This window comes from Aphelocoma coerulescens, chromosome 7, assembly GCF_041296385.1.
Source record: "Aphelocoma coerulescens isolate FSJ_1873_10779 chromosome 7, UR_Acoe_1.0, whole genome shotgun sequence".
Lineage (NCBI taxonomy): Eukaryota > Metazoa > Chordata > Aves > Passeriformes > Corvidae > Aphelocoma > Aphelocoma coerulescens.
In genome coordinates this window covers 19,247,391-19,271,070 of record NC_091021.1, presented here as the reverse complement: position 1 = coordinate 19,271,070, position 23,680 = coordinate 19,247,391, and the positions used below count along the sequence as shown (strand labels likewise).

Here is a 23,680-nt window from a genome sequence, read left to right as displayed (position 1 = left end):
AATGGGAGTTTCGAATATATCAAGAATGCAGGCTCAGACCCCTTATTGCACCTCATTCTTGAAACACATCTGGGTTAAAAGGAATGAAGCTACTTGGCATCCCCATTTAGATCATTTAGGGTTTTCTTCCTAGAAGACCATCAGTCCTCCTTAGCTTGGCAACTAACAGATGGCAAAAAAACCAACAGGCTGGGCTGTCAGCTGGGACACATTTACCCTTCAGACCAAGACAAAAGCAAGAAGAGACTTTGAGTGTCACTGTATTAATGACACTCAAAACTATATGCTATAGATTACATGCATCCCCTACCATTGTTGAAATAAGAGATTTATTTTATTCATTCACCTGTTTCTTGTTCTCTCCTCCTTGTAGCTAAGATTTAAAATTATATTTAAATAGCGAAGTGGCATAGTGGCATCTTTAAATCCCAGCTCAACAGCCTCAGGATCATGTTCTACATTTGAAAACAATGTTTGCATTTCAGTTTTCTTCTTAAAAGAACTTGAAGTACTAGTGTACTCCTGTCCTTTACTGCATTCCCATCCAGCCAATAAAAAACATTGTGTTTTCTTTCTAATATCCAATCCCTAAGAAAGCAACTTATTTCTGTAAACAACAAAAATATCTCAGCTGCCAGGTAGATTACCATTCTAGTGTGATTATATTACCCCATAACAATATTAATAAAATGTACTCTGGACTACTGTTTTTGCTCCTCCCTCTAGCATTTCTAACATATCATAAAAATAATGTTTGTATTTATCCAGACAAGTATTAACTATTTGGTTTCGGCACTGTTTTGGCATTTTGGTAATTCTTTTCTACAAGAAACATGTTCAGCTTATAACCTAGAGCACTTTAAATATAATGTACTGTATTTGAATTTGGCATGTTCCTTATGAGCATGTAGATGAAATGTGGAGACTTCAGCATAATAAGTCAGTCACAGTGGAGGACACCAATCACTGAGTAATCTGATATGTATATATATCACATGCAGCTAGTGTGAAATATTAGCTTACATGCAAATCAGAAAAAGATTTTTATCTTCATTATTTACACATCAAGAAATTTCCCTCCAAAGAGGAAATACAGTTGCAAGACCCACAGTGGTTCAAAAGGACATGACTCAGAAATTAACACAGTGCAGCCTGTAGTAATAGTGAGAACAGATACTCTAAATCTCTGAAACAACTATGCTCCAGACTAAAACTTTTTACATACTGTGAATTTCAACAGGAATGAGGTATATACTTGGTACTTACTGACTATTCATATTCAAAGGAGTAAAACAGTGCCTGGTCACGGTTATGAAAGATTATTACAAATAAAGCAGAAGTCAGAAATGGCCTTTTCCCCTGGAGATTTTTCTCACACATATTTACAAAGAAAGTCAGAGAAATGTTTTCAGTTCAATATATTTATTGAAATTTTTTATACTTTTCAGTGGCTAAGACAACATTTATGGGAAATATACATACTTAAATTTGCTTCAGTTTCTGGAGTTCATTTCTGTACCACATTTCTGGAGTACAATTATTTACAAGGGTGCCTTTTGGTGGTTTCTTCAGGATAATGCAGAGATAGCAATGGCTTCTGGAACTTGCTTTGTATCCAAACTCGCTGCATTTTCACTTTTTTCTTTCTGTTTACTTGTAATCGCCGATCAACTAAATTCTGTACTTCAGTTAATCCAGCCAAGTTGAACATGTTCCATACCTCATCTATTTTTTCACATGAAGAATTATTGCAAATAAAAAAACAAAAAGTCATTTGTAGAATGTAGTAATTGCCAACCTGTAGTTCAACCAAAGATGGAAGTAAATCCGTTTTGCAATTTGAAAGATAAAGGACACTGCCTGTAAGAAGGCTTTTGTTAGAAATTCATTTTTACAGCTCTTGATTTACATTGCAGTAAAAATGGTTATGTTGAGGCCCAAACCACATTAGTTATTACTCACAGGATCCACAGATACCCTTTCTTCACAGTGTTCAATATGCCATAGTTGAGTAAACAAATGCATGCCATTTGGTCACTGTTCCTGTGCTATCAAGATAAAGCTATTTCACCTGACAAATGACAATTCAGACTCTTATGCCATATATAGCTACAGACTCTCCTTCCAAGCATGTTTATCTCCATTTTAAGAGAGAAATCATGTGCATGTTTAAATAATAAAATTTGAGCATACAATTAGACACCGGATACTTAAAGAGAAATTTCCAGTAATGTCTGTAAGCAATCTTGCAGGACCCCAAATGCAACAAGTGTGCACACAAAGGAAATTATTTCCTTACAACAGTTAGCTTTGGGCTTTTTAAAAGCAGAGAATTAAAAAAAGCCAATAAAACCTTCTTTAAATTTATGTTTTAAGATGAGCTTTCATAATCCAAAACACACTGAGAAACACTCAACCCCTTCTATGAAACTAAAACATTCCATACCTTTGGTAAAGAAATATACTCTGGTTCCATCTCCTCTTACATAAAAATTTTCTGACAAGCAATGACCTAAGAAATAAGAGCAGTAACGAAAAAGGACATGTCACTTTTTTTCCCAGAAAGAGCTAAAATGAACAGTGAACAACAAAAACATCCAGAAATTACCTTTTTTAAAGCGAAGTTGAGCTGTATCGTATCTTCCATAGTCTCGAAATAACAACATTCCTCCAGGTTTCAGTAGCTTAGCCAACCTATTTACAACCCCTTGCATCCTTAGAAAATAGATGGGATACTGGTGAAGTTTGCAAACATAAGCAAGCAATTTGGTGCCACAGACCAAAAAGGCAGTGCCACCCAAGAGTAAGAGACTGTTCAATACAGGTAGCTGTGCACAGAATTACACACTCTGCCTATATAAACAGAAGTTTTGCACACATAGAAAAAAGGGTATGCGCACAAAAAGTGAAACTGCTCTGAGAAATCCCATCCAGCAAACTAGAAGACATTAATTACACAGCTTGAAGAAAGTTTAATACTTTGAATTCTGCAACCAAATTTTGGAGGTGCCTTCCAGCAAAATTGAACCGTGTTAAAAACTGACTACAAGAGTAGCAATTATCAAAAACTAAACACAACAGCCTAGAGAGAAATTACTAAGTAACAATTTTCTGAATATAAATGTGTCCCTCTCACATATATTTTTCCATCTTTTCAAAGCACGTAAGTTCTGCATCATGATTCCCTTGGTTTTCTTTTTCATTTCCCACTTTCAAAGTTTCCAGGAAAAATGTATACTGAGTAAGATGAATCTGGATCACATTTTCTTTTATGCAGTCATTTTAATTCTATGAGATAGCAGTAATCACTAACACATCTTTGGAAAGTAGGTCTCACAACACAGATAATTACATGAAAATCTTCATGTGTGTATACACACACATGTACACAAAAGCATCCATGTCAGCCCTGGGGAAAAAAAAACCAACCCAAACAAAATACCAAAAACCAACAATGACAGAAAGACCCCACAAACAAACAAACAACAAAAAAGAAAACCAACCACAAAAGCCCTCAAATGTATTCTTAAAAGACTAATAGGAAAAGATACACAAGAATTCTGACAGAACATCTGATTACTGCTTCTACAGGCAAAGTGATTGAATGAACCACTATTGTCCAATTTCTTTCTGGCAGCATCACGAGAGCTATGGAGATCTGAAGTCTCCTGCTTGAATTGTTTTTGAAACCTGGACCCTGGCTTTTTGTGACTCGTGCTCATCTCTGAATAAAAAGAAAGGAGAAATATCCTTTACAGGGAAGGTTTTTCTGTATGAAGCTAATCACTAGTAGCAGGAAAACAGTTCTCAGACTTGGGCAAATACTGTTCTGTATGTCAAGCCCATTTTAATGACATTCTTAAAGTTATAAATGTATTATCACACAAACAGCATGTCTTGCCCTTCATATAACCTAGTTAGAGTCAAGAAGTTAAACTTACATGCCCTGTTTTACATTTTTCCCATTAAAAAAGGGCATTTTCACAATGAGCCAACCTTAACAGTCATAAAATTTGGTTCATTAGACATTGAGAGGCATTAGCAAAGGCTAACAGTACTCAATAACACCATACATGAAAATTAGATCAAATGTTCTTAATCCAAACAAGTTACAAAATTCTGGACGCATTCTAGGTTAAAGGCCTGCATGTAAGCATTTGAATGTGGCTAAATCAGCAATCTAAGTCTATATCAACATACTGTAAGGTGTTAAATCATGAGTGTCAGTCTGGTTTTTTAATTTGCAATTTTTTTGAATCTGTCACTTCTAATAGAGGTGTACTTAGTTACAATATACCCCTTGTATTTTGATGGAGGCTGGAGACTCACTAATTATAATTAGCCTGACCAGCTTTTCTCCTGAAGCCTGAAAATGGTAAACAGCATTTAAAATACCTTGTTTTATATATATTGTAGCTTATTAAATAACAAAGATTCATCATCTTCTTTTGCTTTTATTGAAAATCTCCAGTTAACAAAGAGATTTAACCCGTTTTCTTTGCCCTTTAGTCTTCATTTACCTGTCAGGATGAATAGTAGAGAGCACAAAGACAAGGAGAATGACATCCAGGATTTCATCTGGAAAAGGATAGGGTAAAGCATCATCACACACATCATGAACAAAGGCAGAACACCAGGCTGAATTGTAGGACGAATGTGACTGTCAGGAAAAAGATGAAAAGAGGCACAGAGAGAACAGTAGTAGTTAATACGTTTACTCTGACTCAAGAAACATTTTTTCTTCAATTATTCTGCATTGTAAAACATCTCATATAAAAGCCTATTCTGTCCGGTATCTTACTCAAGCTGAGCAGCAAGCTCACTGATGGTATTCATTCCACTCTGCATACAGTATGACTTTGTTCTTTGGAATACTGAAAACTTCAGTTAAAAGTTGTCAAAGCCATCACATTCTTTTTCATGAAGATGGCTTCCTGGCAGCCTCCTGAATTACCGGCTTGTAAGGTACTCTAAAGCGAGTGCATGAATTACCTTTACCAGCTCCACTGCTCCTGAAGCAAAATCACAACAGTATAGAAAGGTTCCAGGTGTATTGCTAGGAAAACAAAACCAACATCAGTTAAAAAATTATTAATGTAAAAGATGAAAGTCTACATCAGTGTTCATGAAACTTCAGAGGGTCCTCTGGGGTTCACCACAGGTTTGATCAAGCATGCTTTATTGATGTCTAGCACATGGAAAGCCACATAGGTTGTAATGAACCAATAGGGCAGACAAATTAATAAGAACACCAACAGGCAGTTAGTATAAAAAGAATTACAGCCTTGTCAGGGAGGAGGCAAAAGGAAAAAAAAAAGGTCACAAAGGGCTGTCAGAACTGATGACAATGTCCTGGTGCTGTAATGCATAAATGCACATTAATAGGTCACATTTTCTTACAGGAGCACTGCATTATTAGCCCTTGCATGCAGTTTAATTAGCAGTATGATTTGGGCAGGGATGGGATGCTGCAAAAGTCATCCAGCTCTGTAGAAGTTTGGGTTTCCATGTATCACCTTGCTGTTCTTTTCATTTGATTAAGCATTATTGGTTATTGTCCTCCATTATCTCCTTTGTTTTCTAGATAGAATGAAGAATTTCTTCCAGCACTGTCTTCCCTTCCTGTCCAAGACCAAGCCTGCAAATTTCCTTGTACCATTCATCAGATACTAGTAATTCTAGGGAGAAGTTTTTTCACCTCTGAAAAATTCATTTAAGATAAACTGAGAAAGCTACTCAAAATCCACTGAGAGATGACCTCATGATCAACTCATGATCAATTTAATTAATTAAAAATATATTTGTGCTTTTGGATAGATGGCTTCTTTAGAAGGGAAGCAATAAACTCTGCCAGTGGCTGTAACATCTCACAGTATACACACACATCTAAGTTAGTGACTTCTGAGGGCTCAACAGGAGAATGCTTCTGGAACAAAATACATTCCATACTTGTTGCTGAGCAAAACTTTTATCAGCTCTGTGCCCACCATGAGAATTGATGAATTTACATATTTATTATGAACAAGGACAAGCAGCCAGGCTTCGGACCCAGCCAGTCCCTTGGGAAAGGTTAAGCTGATTACCTAATAGACTTGTTAGAATATTGGGGTTTTTTATTTTTTTAGAGCAGAATATGTAGAAAATCCACTTAAGACAAAGACATGGCATGATGTGGATGGTGTTTTCATGACATGCTGTATTCAAAAGCACTAACTTAAATTTTAAGGGAGGGAGGGGGAAGAGGTTTAAAAGTTACATTATTAAGCTAAGTGAAATTTTCTTTTGTAGCCAGGGTACACTTGCTTAACACTGGCTTGTTTTTACATGCATATAATTATATGCATATAAATATATTATTTTATATGCATATAATTGCCAAAATGGAAAATTTTATATTACTGAATTCAGAGTAAAACCAACTGTTCTATAAAGCCAAGCCTGCTAAGAGATAAGATCTTTCCATTAGGTCATATACAAGACAAACAAGCAAGTTGTTCAATGTATCAACCAATGTGATTGAGCGAAGGATTTACATAAGAATAGAGATCTCCAGGAAAAATACCTTATGAGTAGAGTCTTAATTATCAGAAATGCCAATCTATGACTAATGCCTCCTGTGAGGAAAACACAGAAGTTTGTCTCATCCTTTTCAATACAGCCACATGATATCTTTTTCTATATAGTGTTCCTTTCAAAGTTTTCATATGAAACCAGGCTCTCCTTTCACTACATGCTGTCTAAAGCAAAGCATTTGCTGTGGGATGAAGATGCATTGCTAACACTTAGAGGTTTCATGTATGACCCTGGTGCATCACTCAATTCCTCCTGCTGCGTTTCCATATCTGCAAAATGGAGTATTTTTGTATAGGTGTGATACTAGCAATCAAAATTCATTGATAGAATAACGAATTGTGTTGTTCTCAAGCTCTTAAAGGCATGAATAAAAATAAACCTATTTCAACCCTTGATACATACATAGCCTTTTCTATAAAACCTTCCTGCCTACATGGATGGGAGGACAAGCTGTCATAACAGATTTTTCTAAAACTGGAAGCTAAATGGATTAAAATGTTTCAATGAATTAAGTAATGTGATACAGGACTTGTGCCTTGACACTAAAACCTGAAGTAATGTGACAAATATACCAGCCAATTCAGAAACAACAGAACTTTTTTCCAGTAGATCACATGCCATTATCTATGGTCTCTGATTTTAGCCTTTTGAAGAGATACCTGGTTGCTTTACTGTGATACATAAAAAAAGAGACTCTTTCATCTGCCTGAGATTAACTACAAAAAAATAAGCCTGAATGCACCTGAAGACGAACTCTGTCAGCAAATATGACCCCCAAGACCAGGGTGGAGCAATCTGAGGAGTATCCTATACTGATGCTACCAACATTATCTGTGGTCTGACACAGTAAAAATTTTAGGGCTGTAAAATGGTTCACTCAACACTTCCTGCAGCACTGATCCAGCACCAACATTTGGTGAAAATGAAGATGTGAATACAACATTCATATTTGGAAATCCAACATTACATACCATAAAACTTTCAAAATAGGAAAGACACTGTTTCCAGCTCCACAACCAACCTAAAATCAGAAGAGAAAGTTGAAATAAATGAGCAAATAAAACCTTTGTTTTTTTTGTCTTAAATTCGTTGGCAGGTAGGACCCATTAGACTTGAAGTCTATGTTGGACAGAAAAGTTAGAAACAGCTCATACCACGAGCTCATTCACGATTCATTTATATCATCCCATTTCTCCCCAATGTCTTTCTAAAGTTAAGAGAAAATCCATCTCTCAAACTGCATAAGAAAATGCCATATTCTTGTCCAATTTCACCATTTGGCAGGAATGCAGCAAGTACTTGCACTTTTAGACAAAGCACTTAAACACACACCTTTCCTTAGGAAATTAGAAACCTGACTTTCAATGAAAATGGAATCTGACAATCTAGCCCTATTCTGATTTGGGAGAAACTTTAAAGGGAAAACCAAGTACAGATCCTAGGTTTCTCTCAAAGTTTCTGCCATAAATGAATGTAGTATGTACAATTCCAAAGGCTTCCTTTCTTGATACTTAGTAAGGGTCTTTATCAGATTTTTGAGCAATTAAGTGGAGCTGTATATGATGGGTAGAACATTTGCAGTGCATTACCTCTAATATTCGGTACGTGGCATCACAACCAGGGAAGGATTCTAGCTTGCCAAGTTCTTCTCCACGGTTTTTACCTTGAGGATTGTCTGTAAGAGCCTTTGCTTGATTTTTATTGTATACACATCCTTGTCCAGCAGTAGAACCACCTCCATAATTTTTCCTCCAGTATTTCTCTGCTTCTTTAAGCATTTCATTTTCAAATGAAAAACTGTTGTTATTATTTATTTTTGTGTGCTCTGAAGATATTTTTTCTATTTTGAACTCTTGTCTCCTTTTTTCTGGAAGAATTTCTGGAAACTCCAGAAACAGCCAATTGCGATCCTTGAAAAAGCTATTTTTATGGGTCTTGTAAAATTCATTCCAATATTTACTGGCTTCTTTTTCATATTTATCTGAAATTAAAACAGAACAAAACCTTGGTGAATATGAGCTCAGCTAAAATATACTCTAAAGAAACATATAATTTGGACCCCAATATACAGTTTAAAAATCCATAATTCCACACATTGTACATTTAAATTAAAACATATGGATTTTCTGTCTTACCTTAACTTGTGCTCAAAATAACTCCTATGAAGGTTTAATCAGATTTTATGTCACTTAGGAAGAGGTAGACAGGCTTACTGCATTTTTTTAAAAATTTAGTTACATCATAGAACAGCACCACCAAAATAAGCAATCTGAAGTTCCTTAGACAAGCTTTCATGGCTCAAATAAAAAAAGCAATGCATCTTTTCACTTATTTAAGAAATATTAAATTGAAATTATGCCCTGCTTTATTAAATTCCATAATCAATTGCAAATTCGTTGGTACCTCATCACCTCTTAAAACAAAATTCCAGTTCTGTGAACTGGACTGACAAACGCTACTGCATAGCAAATAGACAGTAATTCACGCTTAACCATTCACCAGTGCAGAAGGAACATACTGGCTTTCCTACTTTCAAAACACGTCAGAGTCTTACAATAGACCTTTGTGTTAACTTCTAATTCACAAAACATTCTAACTGAGTGTTAGAATGTCAAAGAGTGGGACTGAAAGGGATTTCACGCAGTCAGGGAATTCATACCCCTTCTCCACAAAGATCTGTCCAACTTATTCTTAAAATACCACTTTGCACATACAACTTTCTTCAGTAATATATCACAGTCCTTAATTTTCAATGCAGTTGGAAACCTTTTCCACTATATAACTAGAAACTTCCATCTTGCAATTAGGTCCAGCAATTCTTGTCCCAGCTAGGGACCAAGCAGATAAAGCAAAGATTACTCTCTTTTCTCTTTGCAACACCTATTTACATATTTGAAGTATTTTACTATGTCTCCATAAACAACCCCTTTTCTAGATTGTCTAAACCTAACTCTATTCTTTTTGATTTTTAGACTTCTGATAATTTCAATTTTTCTTCCCTAGATTCTTTCCAATTGATTTACTACTTTTGGGTGCTGTATTCTGGCAAAGGCATTATCAATGCAGAGCAAAAAGAGTATTTTATGAGGCTTACAGGTTGTAATCCTGTTTATAACTCCCAGCTTGCCATTTTGCAACAGTATGACACTGCTGATTCAGCTAGTGATTCACCACAACTCTCCAATCTTCCTCTGCAAAATGACTACCAAACCAATTGCTCCAGAATCTAGGTTTTTTCAATGGACTATTCTGAAGCAAAGAAATCTGCACTTATTTTTAGCAAATTTATATATTTCAGATTATTTTTTCCCACTGTTTGTCCAGATCTTACCAAATCTTAATTCTGTCCTTCATCATACTTGAAACATCTCTTCACTTAACATCATCTTCAAGTCTCCTGTTTCCTGAGGTCACTAATGAAAATACCAAGCAGAACTGGACACAGAATAGGATTTGTGCTGGGCAGAGGAGTGTTTTTTCTCTTCTGAAAGGATCTCTCTAGGCATTCATTCACCCAAAAGCAGTTTCATTAGCTCTCGCTTGCCTAACTTGCTTATGAAAATGTCAAGTAAAGCAAGTCAGAAGCCTGACTAAGGATAAACTTCAGGACATCTGCTGCTTTTCCCTTATCCCCAGGGCTTGTAACCTTCTCCAATAAGGAAATTAGCTTGATTTTACATTATTTATTCTTGAAAAAAATGATTGTTGGCCAGTAGTCATCTCCTTTGTTCTTCTGAACCCAATGTCTGCAAAATCTGGATGTAATCTTCCAGTATTTTTCCAGGAACTGAAATTAATTATCTGACTCTTCTTTTTTCCCACCTCTCTTTTTAAAAAAGCAAATATTCTCTTTTCTGCTTTTCCAGTCATCCATGTACTCTATGGATGTACTTTGTAACCTGTTCTTTCTCAGTTCAAGAACAAAATCTTTCCTCCTTCTCACTAGCACTAAGTGTGCTAGCCACTGGACTGGAGCTAGCTAACCCTTTCAAAGGAAGGCTGATAAAAAGATAAGAATTACAGCTTTTCAATGTCTCTTTTGTTGATGGTTTTCCCGTCCTTATCCCTCCTAAGTACCAAACCAAACCTTTTTTCTTGTTTTTTCCCCCTTATTTCCAAAGCATTTGCAGAATTATCTTGCTACCCCTGACATCCCTTGCTGCAAAAGTGTACCTCATATAATGTGTTGCCTTTCTTATTTTGTTCTCACTCACACCAACACATTAATTCTTTTAATATAAATGCACAGAGTAAATGCATGGTGCACTTCTCCTACTACTCTCTTTAAATCTTAACATATTATTTCCTAAATCACTACAGCTTTTCAGAGATAAACAAGGCTGAGAATTATCATTAGAGGCACAGACAGGCAGTGGGAAGTGGTAAGGAGGTGGCAGAATGCCTTGTCCTAGAAATCTGCATAATGTTTTAAAATTAACATTTAATATATCCAGTTGTATTATTAAAGGCCAAGACCCAGCCATGTAATTGTAATTGTACAGACCTGTTTTATAAGTTCAGAGTTGATTGAGGTCATATATATATCAGATTTCAATAGTTTAAGTTGCACATTTATAGATTGCTCAGTTTCAGTGTAAAAAACAGAAACACTTCTAGTCAAAAGGTTCTCAAATTATTATCACCCCTTGCTGTAGTCACCACTTTCCTACAAGTCTGCTCAAAACCCTTGTACTTAAATTCACATCCAGTTTTCCAGATTGCAGAATTGAAGGAAAGCAATGCCTAAAGTCAGCCTTTCAAACTGTATTAGTAAGGAATGACATGGGTTCAAATGAAGGAACACTTTACTCTGCATTGTTGCAGTGGTCATTCCTGCACCTCTGTGTAATAACATGTATGCAGTATTATCAAATTTTTGTCTCATTTTGTGTATTTAATTAGCCTACCCACTAAATTTGCCAAAGCATGTAAAAATTACATAACTAAAAAACAAATAAACTTCCAAGACAAAAAAAAACCCCAGCCCTCCCCCACCAAAACAAATTTACTTTATCAATCAATTTTTCTCCATAACAGAATCTTCCAATGGTAGCAAGCATGCCTGAGACAAAATTGCACATGCTAATAAGTAAATCAAATTCCTAAAGGTAGTATCATGAGTTCATTCAGTTTAACTCCTCTTGCTTTAAAAAGGCTCACCAGGACTATTCTACTTTAGTAATATAATAGTATTGTTGAAGTCTGCATTGTCTTTTTTCTCCTTACTGTATTTTAAAAGGTTCCAATATAATCTGCTCATTAGCCTTGGTCTAGTTCATTGTTTACACAAATAGGCCAAAATGTACTTCCACTTGCAGAATGAAGCTGAAGCTTTCTGAAGGAGCACTATCACCAATGCTCACCTATTCAAGTCCTAAACAGAGGGGCATTCATAGGAAATGTCCTTGGATTCTTGCATTTCTTGGCAATAGACAAATGACTGATTATTCCATTTCTCACCAACACAAACTAACTTCTAATTGATTGTTGAGGAAGAATGAAAGGTTCCATGAGCCACATGGTCACACAGCTTCCTTGTCAATTATGAGCTCTTTTTCAGCTTTTTATACAGATCAAATGAAGATATTAGATGTAATTTTTGAAAAACAAACATTGTATTCCTGTATGTAGATAAAGAATGTGTGAGAGGTAACAGAGAAAGGCAGGCTGACAATCCCAGAGAATTCAAGGTGGTGAAGGGCACACAATGCAAGGCACGTTCTCAAGTAATTCAAATAAACTCCAACAGGTACCTTAATTACATCAAGGCATAGGATCACAATGACACTATCTGACAGATTCACGACAGGCTACGTAAACTGAGGCACAGGACATCCAAGTAACTGCTTTCAGAATATCTTTCAAACAGAACAACAAATTAAGAATCCAGTCTTCTTTGCTACTACCAAGTTGATATTCCAGCTTTAGCATTCATAACTATCCTAGAGTTTAGTCTATGGTTTAGTTTGCCAGTTTGAACCTAGAGCTATCACTCTTCAGAAACCCAGAACACACTAAATTTCCCTTCTGAAGACAGGCACAAAACTCCTAAATCCCATACAGAGCAGACTGTGCAGGATGTATTGGAACACCCTCCACACAAAGTGAACACATTGATTGCTGAAGCACTCCCAGTTCAGCCTGGCAGAGAGCAAGCTGGGACCAGCTGGGACCACTGCAACTTTCATGGCAGTTAACTGAAATATAGTGCAATGTACAAACACAAGCTCTCTAAATAGTCCACAAATCACTAAAAAACATTTGAATATTGTACATGGGAATCTTCATCCTTAGTACCCTAGCTGAATGCAAATTCATTCCCTTTGATCCTGCAAAAGCCTTGTGTAGTAGGAGTTGTATTCTGAAGGACTGTGAAAGGGTTCAGAACAACTGCACCATACTGATGTACCTGTTTACATAGAGCCTACTGCCCCCCCAATTGCAAAATTGTTCAAATAAGTAACTATATTGTTAGAAAAACATACTTTGAGATCTTTTGAGGCAACAAAGGGAAAAAAACCCCAAAACTAATCAAAAAATTTAGACAAGAGAAAGAAATAAAAAGGGTCTTCCTGAATTCTACAGCATCTTCAAATGTTTTAATAAAGAGCATTAAAATGAGAATTTTTATACCATTCAATATTTGTTACCTTGGTCTTCTGATTGAACTTTCACAAGGGAGTTCTCTGTTGCTTTTTTCCTGGCATTCTCCTCTTCTTCTTGTGACCATTGCATGTGGTCCCTGCAGAAGGCAGTTGAAGACCCAGCTTTTCAGTAGGGTTTTTCACAATATTTTTTCCCAGGAAAAACAGTCGTGAATTAGCGACACTGTCTCAAATACTTTTTTTTTAATATTTTGAGTGCAAGCAAATAACCACAAGGAGACTGACAGTTAAAACCTAAGTTTCAGTGTATGATAGATAAAAATTAATTACTAACTAGGTAAAAGTCAAGTGATTAAGATGTCCCAACTGCAAAGAGACTGAAGTAGAATGTATTTCTTTTCTTAATAACCAGATTACATATATCTTGCAAATTGAGTGTGTTTACAGGCATGTATTTTGAGTATCCCATTAGAACTGTATTTCGCTGAATACAATAACAGACCTACCAACAAACACCCTAATGCAAGAAACATCTCACATTAATAGTGCTTATGATGGGAACTAAGGACTAGCAAAGAAATCAGCTGTTTCTGAAACAGGGAGCATAATCCACCTATTCAACTGGAACAGGTGGAATTGATTAACAGGATTTTACTTTTCTGAGGAATAGAGATAGGTAACATTTTTAAAAAAACAGAATGAGACATTTGTAAGAAAAGTCAAGCAGTGCTGCAATGTTTCCAAAGTCTATGCCATCTATATTTGTGTGAAGTGGTTACCTAAATGTTATGTTAATCCACGGTCACAGAACCAAGCCCAGATCTGACCCTGATGACTAAACTGCCTTCCCTGCAGATTCTGGGTTTGGATCAGACAATGGGGGGTGCCCAAAAATGTGCTGCAGGATGTTTTCAAAAGCCAATCAGCTGTCCCTCCAAATTCTCTGGTCTAAACAGATTAAATTAGATAATATAATTCAAGTCATCTATTAGATCCTAATCCTACTGAAATCGACTAACTGAAAGCCCATTACTAAAATTCCATTGGTTACTATGGGAAAAGGAAGAAGGTGCCAACTTGAAAAGAGTTGATTGTCTCTAAAAGCTAATGAGCATCTTCCTTTTCCGTACATGGTGACATATAGGTAATTTAATTCTTAGACCTTCACTGTTCCTCTTTTGTTAATTGTGGGAGACTAATTGGTATATATTTGTCTGCTTGCCTCAGACTTGATTTCCGCCTCTCTACTGAAATATTTCTCATTATTGTCCCCAGCAGGTTGCCTCTCCCCTTCCTGTATTTGTTCATATACCAAATGTTCCTGTGCAGTGTCATGGCTCTGACAGACACACTGCAGCAGAATAAAACTGAATGACCAAAGCATTACTAGGCAGACATCCTCTTGGAAAGACTTGCTTCCATCACTGCTATCACCAGTTTTGACCTTGCCTATTCCAGCAAGCTGAAACCAAGGACTATTCAGATGGCAATAATACACAGTCAGCCCTTCTGACAGATGACTTGCTGCGGTGTAATCTTTAGCTGATCAATTTTAATCCATCATTGCATGTCTGTCAGAGCCCTTAGGGGCTCAACACACAATACTAAAGGTGCCTGAAGCCCTCCATCTTCATTAACAGCCCTTTTTTTCCCCTCCTTGGAAAGTCATAGAGCACCTTTTGGCACTTTTGTAGAAATTTCTATATGGTAGATCCCAAATAACAATACTGCTGCAGCACTTCTTGATCAAAATCTACAAAAGAGGGGACATTGTGTAGTTCTCACACAAACTATTTACATAGTTTGGATGCTTCAAATGAGGCAGCTCCTTCAGCAATACAAGCTGGTAGGAACACAAGACACGTAAGAATTCTAAGCATAGAAGTGTTTAAATACAGAATTGTTTTAAGCTGAACATTTACAGCAGCAAAGCAAGCTATCCATTTTAACCACACCAGGAACTGTTAACATGAGCAGGCCTGATATGAGATCAAACAATGCTGCTTTCAGTTCTGCTTATTCAACTTAGTCCTTTTCCACTAACTTGTTTGCTAACACAGGGTTTAATTATCTCTGGGATAATGTGAAAACTCTGTCAATTACTGACCTGAATAGAAGCAGGCATTTTTTGCTCCAATGTCTAGCATCATTCATTACTTCTCTCCCAAAATGACAGAAAAGCACCACAACAAACATCTAAAGCATTAGTTCCCAAATTTAATTTACTTAGTATTTCTAGCAGCAATGGCAGTAGCTCTTGTCTCTCTGCCAATTCACACAAAAAGAATGCCACTGTATGAACTACCAAAGATGATGAGTGGAAAACAAAAGGACATCATACATCAATGCTAGAGGAGATGAATATCGTATGGTCACCCTGTATAATCTATTTAGCACTACCACCATTCATCCTAATTCTCCTTATGTCCCTAGTGAGAACCCTGCCAGTTCAGTGAGATTCAGAAACAAGGACCTACCCCACATCATAGCCAGGTTCTTGATTTACCAAGACCATCACAATATCCACGGACTTCTGCTTCAATTCAATTTCACCTGTTTTCCCATCTGAGCTACATGGATTCATCTGAAGATCCACTTCCTGAACAACCCTGTTTCTTTCACTTCCATCTTCACAATCCATCCCAACCACCTGCATCAAAGTTTGATAACTTTGTATAAGACTGTCTTCAAAGGCTAGCAGGAAAAACTGAAGCTACACATGATCAATTTTTTTGAAGGAAATTATAAAACAAACGAATTAACTGAGTTTCATCAAGAAAAAATGTTACAGAAAAAGGGTGGCCTTTTTCTTAAAATCTTTGCCTACCTTGATTATATAGCCTACATTTGAATCAGCATTTACACATGTAAAGGATTCATCCACATAGCAGGACGCACTGAGCCTGGAAGATGCTCCAGAACTACACTGCATATAGATTTATGAAATACAAACTTTACACTCCTAACACAATAATCAGCCAGCTTCCAGCTTTTTTGACCAAGAAGAATAGCTAACTCCAAATTTGGCCTTAAAGTGGTAAGTACTGGAGACCATAGCTTGGGGACATCTAGTTTAGAAAATATTAACAGCTGACAGATCTGGTCGTGTATCTTAACTAATGAGTTAAGCCCAAATTTAGAGACTAAAAAGAGTAACAAATATACTACTTTATTAACCAGAAGACAATCTTCTGTATCATATTCTTAAGACTTTTTATTCATCATAATTTGATATAGAGAATATTTTGAAATAATTTAGATTAAAAAGCAAAGTGGACCAATAAAACAGATTATAAAAAAATTAGTAATTTTAAAAGCCCTGGCAAGTTGAAACTTCATTTCAGAACAAATGCTTGTTTTGTAACTTCTCTGACAGCTGACAGCAGAGGACACCTCTGAGGAAAGTAAAAGTAAAATTGCAGATTACTTCTATGAAGCAAGCTTAAGTCCTGAAATGCGTCATGTTACTCCAATGTTATGTTACCCATTGGTTATTGTTAGCCCCATCCAATCCTTTTCCTAATTTTGCTAAACCTTTGCTTTCAAAAATGGTGACAATTCAAAAATACATTTAACATTTTGTAAGAAGTAATTTTTTGTATAGCTTCTAAATTTACCACTTCTCAACAAATATTCCTTGGGTTTATTATGAACTATAGGAATAGAAATTTCTGGTCTCCCAAATATCTCAGATAGATAGATATTTGGGAGACCAGATATTCTACTTTCTAAACAAATTTAGATATTCTTCTATCCTTCTAACACTTCCTATATCACTTACTGTTTTCTGTTCATCTCCATTCCACAGTCAAAAATCTTAGGCTTTTCAATATAATTTTTCCCACTGTGTTGAATAGTAGTCTCACTCTTTTCTGAGTATCCATTAACCACAAAAAATACCTTTTAGAGATGGAGATGTTGCAAATCAGGGCAATTCTTATTCTTGTCAGCATGTACACATTGATGTTTTCTCTGCTATTACATCTCTTCTTTATGTTAAAATTCAATTTACTTTTTTCGATAATTGCACAGTGTGTGAAAATTTCTGTTGAATTATCTGTAACATCTTCAGTACACCTTTAGAAGAATATGAGTAATTTACACGTACCTTCCAAAATGATGTCAGTTTTAGACTAGGGTGCCAGTATGCAATGTTATTGTACCTAACTAGCAACTTTCTGCCATTATAAATAACATGAACTATCTTATCTCTACATTTTCTATCTCCTAATTGATTACTGATCTATAACAATATTTTGCCTTTCACTCCTTGACTAACTATTTGCTTGGCAGCTTTTAACGCGAATCACTGAGAGCTCGTAACTGTCAGATTACTTCTGACAGTCTCAAGTTTCCTCTAGTGCTACCTTCACGTGTCTGTTCTGGCAGTACCTTGTTTTATACACCCACACCATCATTCATCAGAGTAAACAGTATACAAAATTATATGAAAATCAGCCTTGAAGAAACATCTTACCACATGTTATGCTCAAAGACCTTAGAAGGATCGGTTAAAATCCGTGATCCAAGTGGAACCGCTGGTCGTCTACTACTTTGGTGCCTGTGTTGCATCTTGCTTTTCCTCAGATATAAAGCAGAAAGCCTTGTAATGAAGTTTATTGTGTTGAGAGACCTGAAAACACATTTAACTCAAATTACAGTTTTGTAGTAACCTAATTATTTATGTCACTTACATGAGAGACTGGTCAAATAATCAAGAACTGGTATCAGATTTACTAAAATATCAATTCAAATGCTTTTTAGAAAATGCCAACATCCCTTCAGTGTGCGGAAAGCCCAAATAATCCCAAAGTAGGCTACTGGAATGAAACCAGTTGAAAGGTAAATTATTTGGTACCATTTCAAAGTCCTATCAGGCAGGCAAAAGAAAAGAAATACGCAGTAAAACAATAACCCAAGTTTGATATTGTATGAACGAAAGCAAGAAATGATCAGTAAAGAAACCACTTCTTCTAGTGGGGACATACTGTCAGCAAAATTGACATTTTTCACCCCACTCATTTTCTTCAAATGGAACTGTGACTGTGGTTTTATGCTTTTAAATAGGAAATTATATTATCTTTTTTTAAGTGTAAACATAATGCACATAAAGCCTTCCAAAATTTCTGCCATGTATTCTCCAGATCCCTGTTCAATGCTGTCTTTGAAATCTAATGGTTATACGTGTTAATTTCTATTAATGCAAATCATAAAGTGATTCAGATTTTTCTATTACATGTATTACTTTGTCTTATATTGCTATATTTTACGTTATTTGGAATATCTTCATAAAGGATCTATAAAAGATAACAAGTGTGTGCAGCTAGTGAAAGCATTTTTGGTGGGTTTTTTTGCATATTGTTTATGTAGGCTTTCTATGAGACGAGTAAAATGAAATATCCCTCCTGCTACTTTTATCCTAATGGGCTTTTGTTCTTTTTTCCTTAAATGCTCTGCATGACTTTAAAAATTATTCTAAGTCCTATTTTTCCTGCCTTTTTCCTCTTTTTTTTTTTTTTTTCCTCCAATGCTGCTTCTGTAAAAACCACACAGACAAATTTAATGCACTGGAAACACAAAACGTAGTTACAAAAGAACAGGCACAAAACACTACTAGAAAACATTCTGTGCAAATTGATTGCAAAACAAAGATTTTTATCTCAAGGAAAACAGTACTAGTTGACAAGTCTTGTACTGTGCATTGAAAATTGTTAATCTGTACACATCAATACAAAGACTGGCAAAGGAATCACTTTAATTAAATGAACAATTCCTCATTTAACATGTACTTTTGAATGAGTCATGCTTTAAAAAAGGCATTGTTTATTCATTTTAAGCCTAAAGGAGGAAAAAAAAGGAAAAAAGATTAAAATTTCTTTTTATTTGTCAAAGATTAAATAAAATGGAGTTTGCCTTATGGCTGACAATGCCAAATAAAACCACTGTTAATTTTGGCTGCTGAGACTGCAATGTTACCGAGACATGGAAGCATTGCCATACAGTGAAAATGTAACATTTAGGCCTATTAAAAAAATCAAAACTTCTTCTAATGTTAATGAGTTTATTATGGCTTTTTTAAAAAAATGTGGCTCAGCAGCTAAAACAATTCCAATTTATACTTCAATTACTACAAGTTGTTCATGGTTTTTATTTGAAAATATGTATGCATTTTTCATAATATAATCTATAATTATTAACATATATGGGATATAATGAAATAATAATTATGAGACATGAAAATTAAGATATCATGACAATTTCTGCAAAACGTGTAATTTACATAAAGGCAATGAAAAATAAAATTCTTGAAAATAAAAACAAATAGAAAGTCCTCCAAAACCCCAAACCACAATCGAAAATTATTATTACTAAATTATAGAAATGCTTGGACAAAGATTCCATTATTACATTGCAAACTGTTTACAAATCCTCTTCCTCCCTCCGTCATTTAAAAAGACCTGAGTTAGTATCTTGCATTTCCTGTGCCAGCATTGATATTCACCATAAAACACAATGATTCAGCTGCTAGGCTAGTCACATAATTTTTCTTGGCTTTCTAAATATCTCAATAAGAACATGAAAAGATGCACAGATGGGAACTATAGTCAGATGACTAAGATGATCTTACATCAGTAAAATCCAGATATGCAACTCCTTCTTTGAAAAAGAGAGCCTTTGAGTGATAATTGAACAATTTCAGTAGATAAATTCTGAAAAGGCAAGGTAAGTAGGGTAAGTGAGGAAGTTTATTGCTGCATTCAATGCTAAATGTGAAGGAACTCCCTTGAGACATGCATGTATATCCCTGAGAGTTAGAAGTCGTCTACAGATCACGAGATTAGTGGGCAACGTGGCTACTAAAAGTTCAAAAAGCATTAGATCACTTGTAAGCCTAAATTAGATTTTCTGAAGTGAGTCATTGCTCGATTGTTCAACTGAAGTTTGTTAATGAAACAGGCAAACACCCTTTCTTGTTATCAGGTAAGATGATCATACCCTGAAGTTATGACAGCAAGAAATGTTGTCTGAAAGAATTAGTTCTTTCCTTGTTCAGAGTCACAGTCAGGAATATTTTAAGTTTGATTATTAATCAAAACAATTCAGCTTTCATCTTTAAGGAAATTAACATAAAACTGAATTACATTAAAAATTACTAAATTTCGTGGCAGCATAACTATTTCTCAGAAAAAATCTTTCAAAGAAACAATGCACTTGATAACCATGTTGAAGAGCAACATGGAAGTCTTAATTTCTCTGTGGAGCACTGCCCTTTACACTTTACAATTTTGTCACTGTTATAAGTACAGATCAGGTCCTCAGTTTAATTGAGAAATTTTAAGAAACAGCCTTAAAACTCCTTCCCTCTGCAAACAAGCTAACACAGCATCTTTTGTACAGCTTTATGCAGGTGAATATGCAGAAGAACGTACACACATCAACTGCTAGCCAGACCTGATGTTGGCATTAAATTAATTGATGTAGGCTTTAAAACCGTGAGCAGTCACACCCACAGAAGAAAAATTAGATACGGGAAAAAAGAACTGCTCTAAGATTTCTAACAGTGAATTACACCCCAAAACATATGTAAACCACTTAACTGATGAGTAAAATTCTTCAAAAGCATCAGTTCTGAGAGGGATGTCAGAGGAAAAAAAAACAAAACAAAAAGAACAGAAATAACCTGTTACTTTTGTCCAAGAACCTAATCTAATGTATTTACTGGGTGAAAATATTTTGACATTTGACTGATCTCCAACTACAAATCTAACAACTTCTTCCATCTCCAATCATTAAATCTACTTGTAGAGTCTCTCTTATAAAGAAAAATATAGCTAGCCTATATTAGAAATAGTATGTACAGCTTTTGTGACACTCCTAGACAGAAAAGTATTTTGAAAACTATTAACTTCATACAATTACTCCTGCTTGGTACCTAGAAGCTTATCTAGACAACATTTGACCATTAATTCCCAATGCTCTCCTGTAAAGCCTTCCTAATCTGTATTATCACCATCAAACACTACCAAAACTCAAAACGCCTTACACAAAACAGATGCAAGGGGCAATCAGGGACATAAAGGAAAAAAAATTTCAAGATACTGGCGACACAGAAGATATAACTACAAATTACCAGTGGTTATTTTTAAACTACATACATATTAATATTTCTTAATATTTCCAGTCTGGGTGGAGGTGGGGGTGACTTCACTGTCAACCAGACTCATTCATTAACTGAGTGCTTTATTCTATTTGGCCAAATGACTAATCATGCCCTCTTGGGGCTTCATAATTAGTTTTTCAATTATATACATCCAAAAAATGTTGCACATTTGAAACAACAGGGTATTTCACAACTTTTCAAACTCAGCAGATATAAAAATTTCAACTGCTTTTCTTTCTCATGCACCGGGAATGATGCAGACCTCCCTGTGAGCATACAGCAACCTCAGTAAAACTGCTGCAGAGCACTGCCTCCCAGGGGAAAAGAAAAACAAAAGAAAAATTATTTTGATTTATTCTGATTCCTATAGAGACAACAAAGTTAAAATTAGTTGAAAAGCAAAGCAGATAAAAACAAACAAACCTGCCCCACCAGATATCATTTTAATCACATAGACATGTGCTGAGAGAGAAGTGCCTGTTCTTCCACAAGCTGCGAGGTAGCCTGTTAAAAATAGTCGAGCAAAGAGGAAAGAGTTTATGCAATGGTAGAGGGAGAGAAGGAGAGAGAAACCCTGCTGATTTACTGGAAATATTTACTTGAATAATCAAAGAAGGGTTCCTCGTTACCCTGCACACCCTCTGCTGGCTGCTACTTACACAGGAAGGAGGGAAAGGAAAAAAAAGAGCTGTTGAGACTTTACGCGTATGCATACATATATACTTGCACAGTGAAGATACATCTAAACCTCCAAATGCAATCACTTAAACTGTTTTTAGCCAGATTATCTACAAAATACTGAATATTTAACTGTATTGCCTAACAAAAGATGATTTGTCTCAACACAAACGATGGGGTTTTTTATGAGAATTGGGATAGGGCAACATGAATTTTACTACTTGTCTACAATTTATATTCAAGAACCTTATCCATTTACATTCTTGCAGGACTCTGGATGTCCATGTGGACTTTGCCTTGCCAGCTCTGAAGTCACTGGCGATGTTGCAAATCCACCGTACAGTAAGCTTCACTTACTCCTCTAATCAGCTCTTTGAAGGAGCAACTGCAACAATCGAGTTTGTGTTTAGCTACCTTCACGAAATAGCTGCAAAGCACCAGAAACTTAAAGGACTTTCTCTATTCTTAAAGTATTAGTGATGATTCAAGGTACCGCTCAGATCCTGAAGAACAGATATGGGCACACAAAAGATCAGCAACTTTTGATTACCCCATTTGGTCGCTTGGCTCCTGGCAAGGAAGAGAAACAAATCTGTCTACAGCCTTCAGTTGCTCTGCCGGCAAGTAGCGACGGATGACTACGACAACATTTGGGATGTAGCTCTGAAAATACAAAAATGAAGTGTTACACGTCTTAAAAAGTTTCTGTTGACCTTGGAGTTTTAAAAAGCTTTCAACAAATCCCTTAACTGTCCCCCCAGGTCCGGGTACACTCAATCCCACACCGCCGTACCCAAAAGGGCTCGCGGCCGGTGCCCCAGGCTCGCAGGTGCCAGCTCGGGCGCTGACCCCCGGGAGTGCCCCGCGCCCAACCCCGAGGGCTGTGCTCTACAGCAGGAATAAGAAAGAAAGAAATTTTTTAAATTTTAAAAGAAAGAATATACTAGTTCCCACTTCTCCTTAACTAGTTACCACTAAAAAAACTTTCCTGCCATTATTTTGAAAAACAACCGGTAAAATGTTTCCATCTGCACGTCCCACGTGCCGAGGGCCCGCATCCTTCAGAGCAGGGTCGGCGGGGAGCCCGGCCGGGGCAGAACTCCCGGTGCGCCGGCGGCTCCGCGGGTACCGGCGGGCGGCCGCTGCCGGCGGTTCTCACCAAGCCCTGCGCAGCGCCTGCTTCTGCCCGGTCCTCCGAGCAGTGCCTTATCAGCCCCAACGCCGCAGCCCTCCCGCACAGGAGAGCGACCCCGCTCCGCCCGCCACCCGCGGGCACCACGCGGCCGCCTCAGCCGGCCCGGCCCGCCCGGGAGCGCCGGCGGCCCTCCGCGGAGCGCGGCAGGAGGTGAAGTCCGGGCGCGCCGCGCGATTCCTCTCGCCAAAAACTACAGTACCCGGCGGGCCGCGGGGGAGGCGGCGGCGCAGGGCTGTCCCCGCCTGGCGTCTGCGGAAACCGGCGCTGTGGTGGCGGGGGAAGTGCAGGGCGTGGAGCACCGTCGGGAGGCCTCGGTTTGCCTCGCTCGACAGTCAAGGAGCAAGGGGCCGTTCGGGCCTTTACCCGCTTCGCTTCACCTCTCGCCGGGCAGGGCGGGGGTTTGAGAGAAAGCCGGCGCGGGCCTGGCCCTGCAAGGCTGCACGCCCCGCCGAGAGCGAGCCTGGAGCG

General features: G+C 37.0%; 1 protein-coding gene across 7 annotated transcripts; it reads right to left on the bottom strand.

The window, feature by feature from the left end:
- Positions 1 to 1,425: 1,425 nt before the first annotated feature.
- METTL8 (methyltransferase 8, tRNA N3-cytidine) lies at positions 1,426 to 23,490 on the bottom strand. 7 transcript variants are annotated; one of them, XM_069020683.1, is made up of 12 exons: positions 23,177 to 23,387; positions 22,568 to 22,680; positions 21,763 to 21,843; positions 17,656 to 17,811; positions 13,224 to 13,315; positions 8,163 to 8,554; positions 7,545 to 7,594; positions 4,993 to 5,056; positions 4,521 to 4,660; positions 2,609 to 2,715; positions 2,447 to 2,512; positions 1,426 to 1,725 (listed from the first exon to the last, which is right to left on the bottom strand). In XM_069020683.1, exons 4-12 carry the CDS (start codon positions 17,748 to 17,750, stop codon positions 1,538 to 1,540), a joined length of 1,194 nt encoding a protein of 397 aa, XP_068876784.1. In that variant the 5' UTR covers positions 17,751 to 17,811; positions 21,763 to 21,843; positions 22,568 to 22,680; positions 23,177 to 23,387; the 3' UTR covers positions 1,426 to 1,537. The 7 variants fall into 7 exon arrangements, with proteins under 7 accessions (XP_068876784.1, XP_068876781.1, XP_068876780.1 ...); XM_069020680.1 differs by lacking the exons at positions 21,763 to 21,843; positions 23,177 to 23,387 and adding an exon at positions 23,412 to 23,490; XM_069020679.1 differs by lacking the exon at positions 21,763 to 21,843.
- Between the last annotated feature and the right edge of the window lie 190 nt (positions 23,491 to 23,680).

Coding starts and splice junctions, on each gene's coding strand:
- METTL8 (XM_069020678.1), bottom strand. CDS start 15,819: ATGGATTGTGAAGATGGAAGTGAAAGAAACAGGGTTGTTCAGGAAGTG. Junction 13,316..15,655: donor GAACCTGGCTATGATGTGGG/GTAGGTCCTTGT, acceptor TGCCTTCTGCAG/GGACCACATGCAATGGTCAC. Junction 1,726..2,446: donor AGTATATTTCTTTACCAAAG/GTATGGAATGTT, acceptor GTGAAAAAATAG/ATGAGGTATGGAACATGTTC.